The sequence below is a fragment of the Condylura cristata genome, unplaced genomic scaffold (genome assembly GCF_000260355.1).
Source record: "Condylura cristata isolate star-nosed mole 26May11 unplaced genomic scaffold, ConCri1.0 scaffold00022, whole genome shotgun sequence".
Classification (NCBI taxonomy): domain Eukaryota; kingdom Metazoa; phylum Chordata; class Mammalia; order Eulipotyphla; family Talpidae; genus Condylura; species Condylura cristata.
In genome coordinates this window covers 36,268,287-36,269,279 of record NW_004567123.1, presented here as the reverse complement: position 1 = coordinate 36,269,279, position 993 = coordinate 36,268,287, and the positions used below count along the sequence as shown (strand labels likewise).

Genomic DNA, 993 nt, shown 5'->3' with positions numbered 1-993 from the left:
GCGGTCCCCAGAGTGTGACAAGTTCAACCAGTGTGGCACGTGCACCGAGTTCAAGGAGTGCCACGCCATCCAGAACTACACCCTGTGGAAGGTGGGCGACTACGGCTCGCTGTCCGGGAGGGAGAAGATGATGGCCGAGATCTACGCCAACGGCCCCATCAGGTGAGCGGCGCCGCCTCGCCCCGAGTCTCCCGGAGGGACGCTCCGGGGGTCCTGGGAGTGAGGCGGGGGGCGGCGGGCGCGCCCCTGGGCGGAGGCCGCGTCCCGCGTCGGGGCTGACGGGCCTCGCTCCCAGCTGCGGCATAATGGCGACGGAGCAGATGGACAAGTACCGGGGCGGCATCTACGCCGAGTACGCCGCGATGGCCACCATCAACCACGTGGTCTCCGTGGCCGGCTGGGGTGTCAGCAACGGCACCGAGTACTGGATTGTGCGCAACTCGTGGGGTGAACCATGGGTAAGACGGGCGCCGGGTGGCCTGGGGGCACAGGGGCTTGGCACAGGGGCGGGTTCTGCTGCTCCCGGGGTCAGCCCGCCGGGCACTGACCCAGCCGAGCAAGGCCAGCGGCTCCTGGGCGGCGGCCCCCTTTCCGTGGGGGGCTTCCCTGGGAATACTGGGGCGCTCTGTAAAAATGCAGGGGAGGTAAGCTGCCAGACGTTCCCGAGGCCAGAGCAGAGTAAGCAGCGAAGGGCACAGAGGTGCCCGCTCTGGGTAGACGCTGACCGGCAGGGAGGCCTCTGGCCTCGCGGTCAACATCACGTTGTTCGCTCCTGGAGCGCGCCCTGCCTGCCCTTGGCCAGGCAGCAGCCGCTAACGCCTTCGGGAACAGGGGCGCCGGCAAGGAGGGGGGCGCCCAGGACTGCCCCCGAGCTAACACGCACCCCCAGGGCGAGCGCGGCTGGATGCGGATCGTGACCAGCACCTACAAAGGCGGCCAGGGGGACGACTACAACCTGGCTCTGGAGCAGCACTGCACCTTCGGGGACCCCGT

At 69.1% G+C, this 993-nt stretch overlaps 1 protein-coding gene across 1 annotated transcript in view; it reads left to right on the top strand.

Annotated features, from left to right (window-relative positions):
* CTSZ (cathepsin Z) overlaps positions 1-991 on the top strand; it is a gene marked incomplete at its 3' end in the record, with an annotated part of 4,341 nt that extends 3,350 nt beyond the window's left edge. Inside the window, exons 2-4 of the mRNA XM_012728146.1 lie at positions 12-162; positions 296-458; positions 890-991. Coding sequence (XP_012583600.1) covers positions 12-162; positions 296-458; positions 890-991 — 416 coding nt within the window. The remainder of the gene's footprint in view (positions 1-11; positions 163-295; positions 459-889) is intronic.
* Between the last annotated feature and the right edge of the window lie 2 nt (positions 992-993).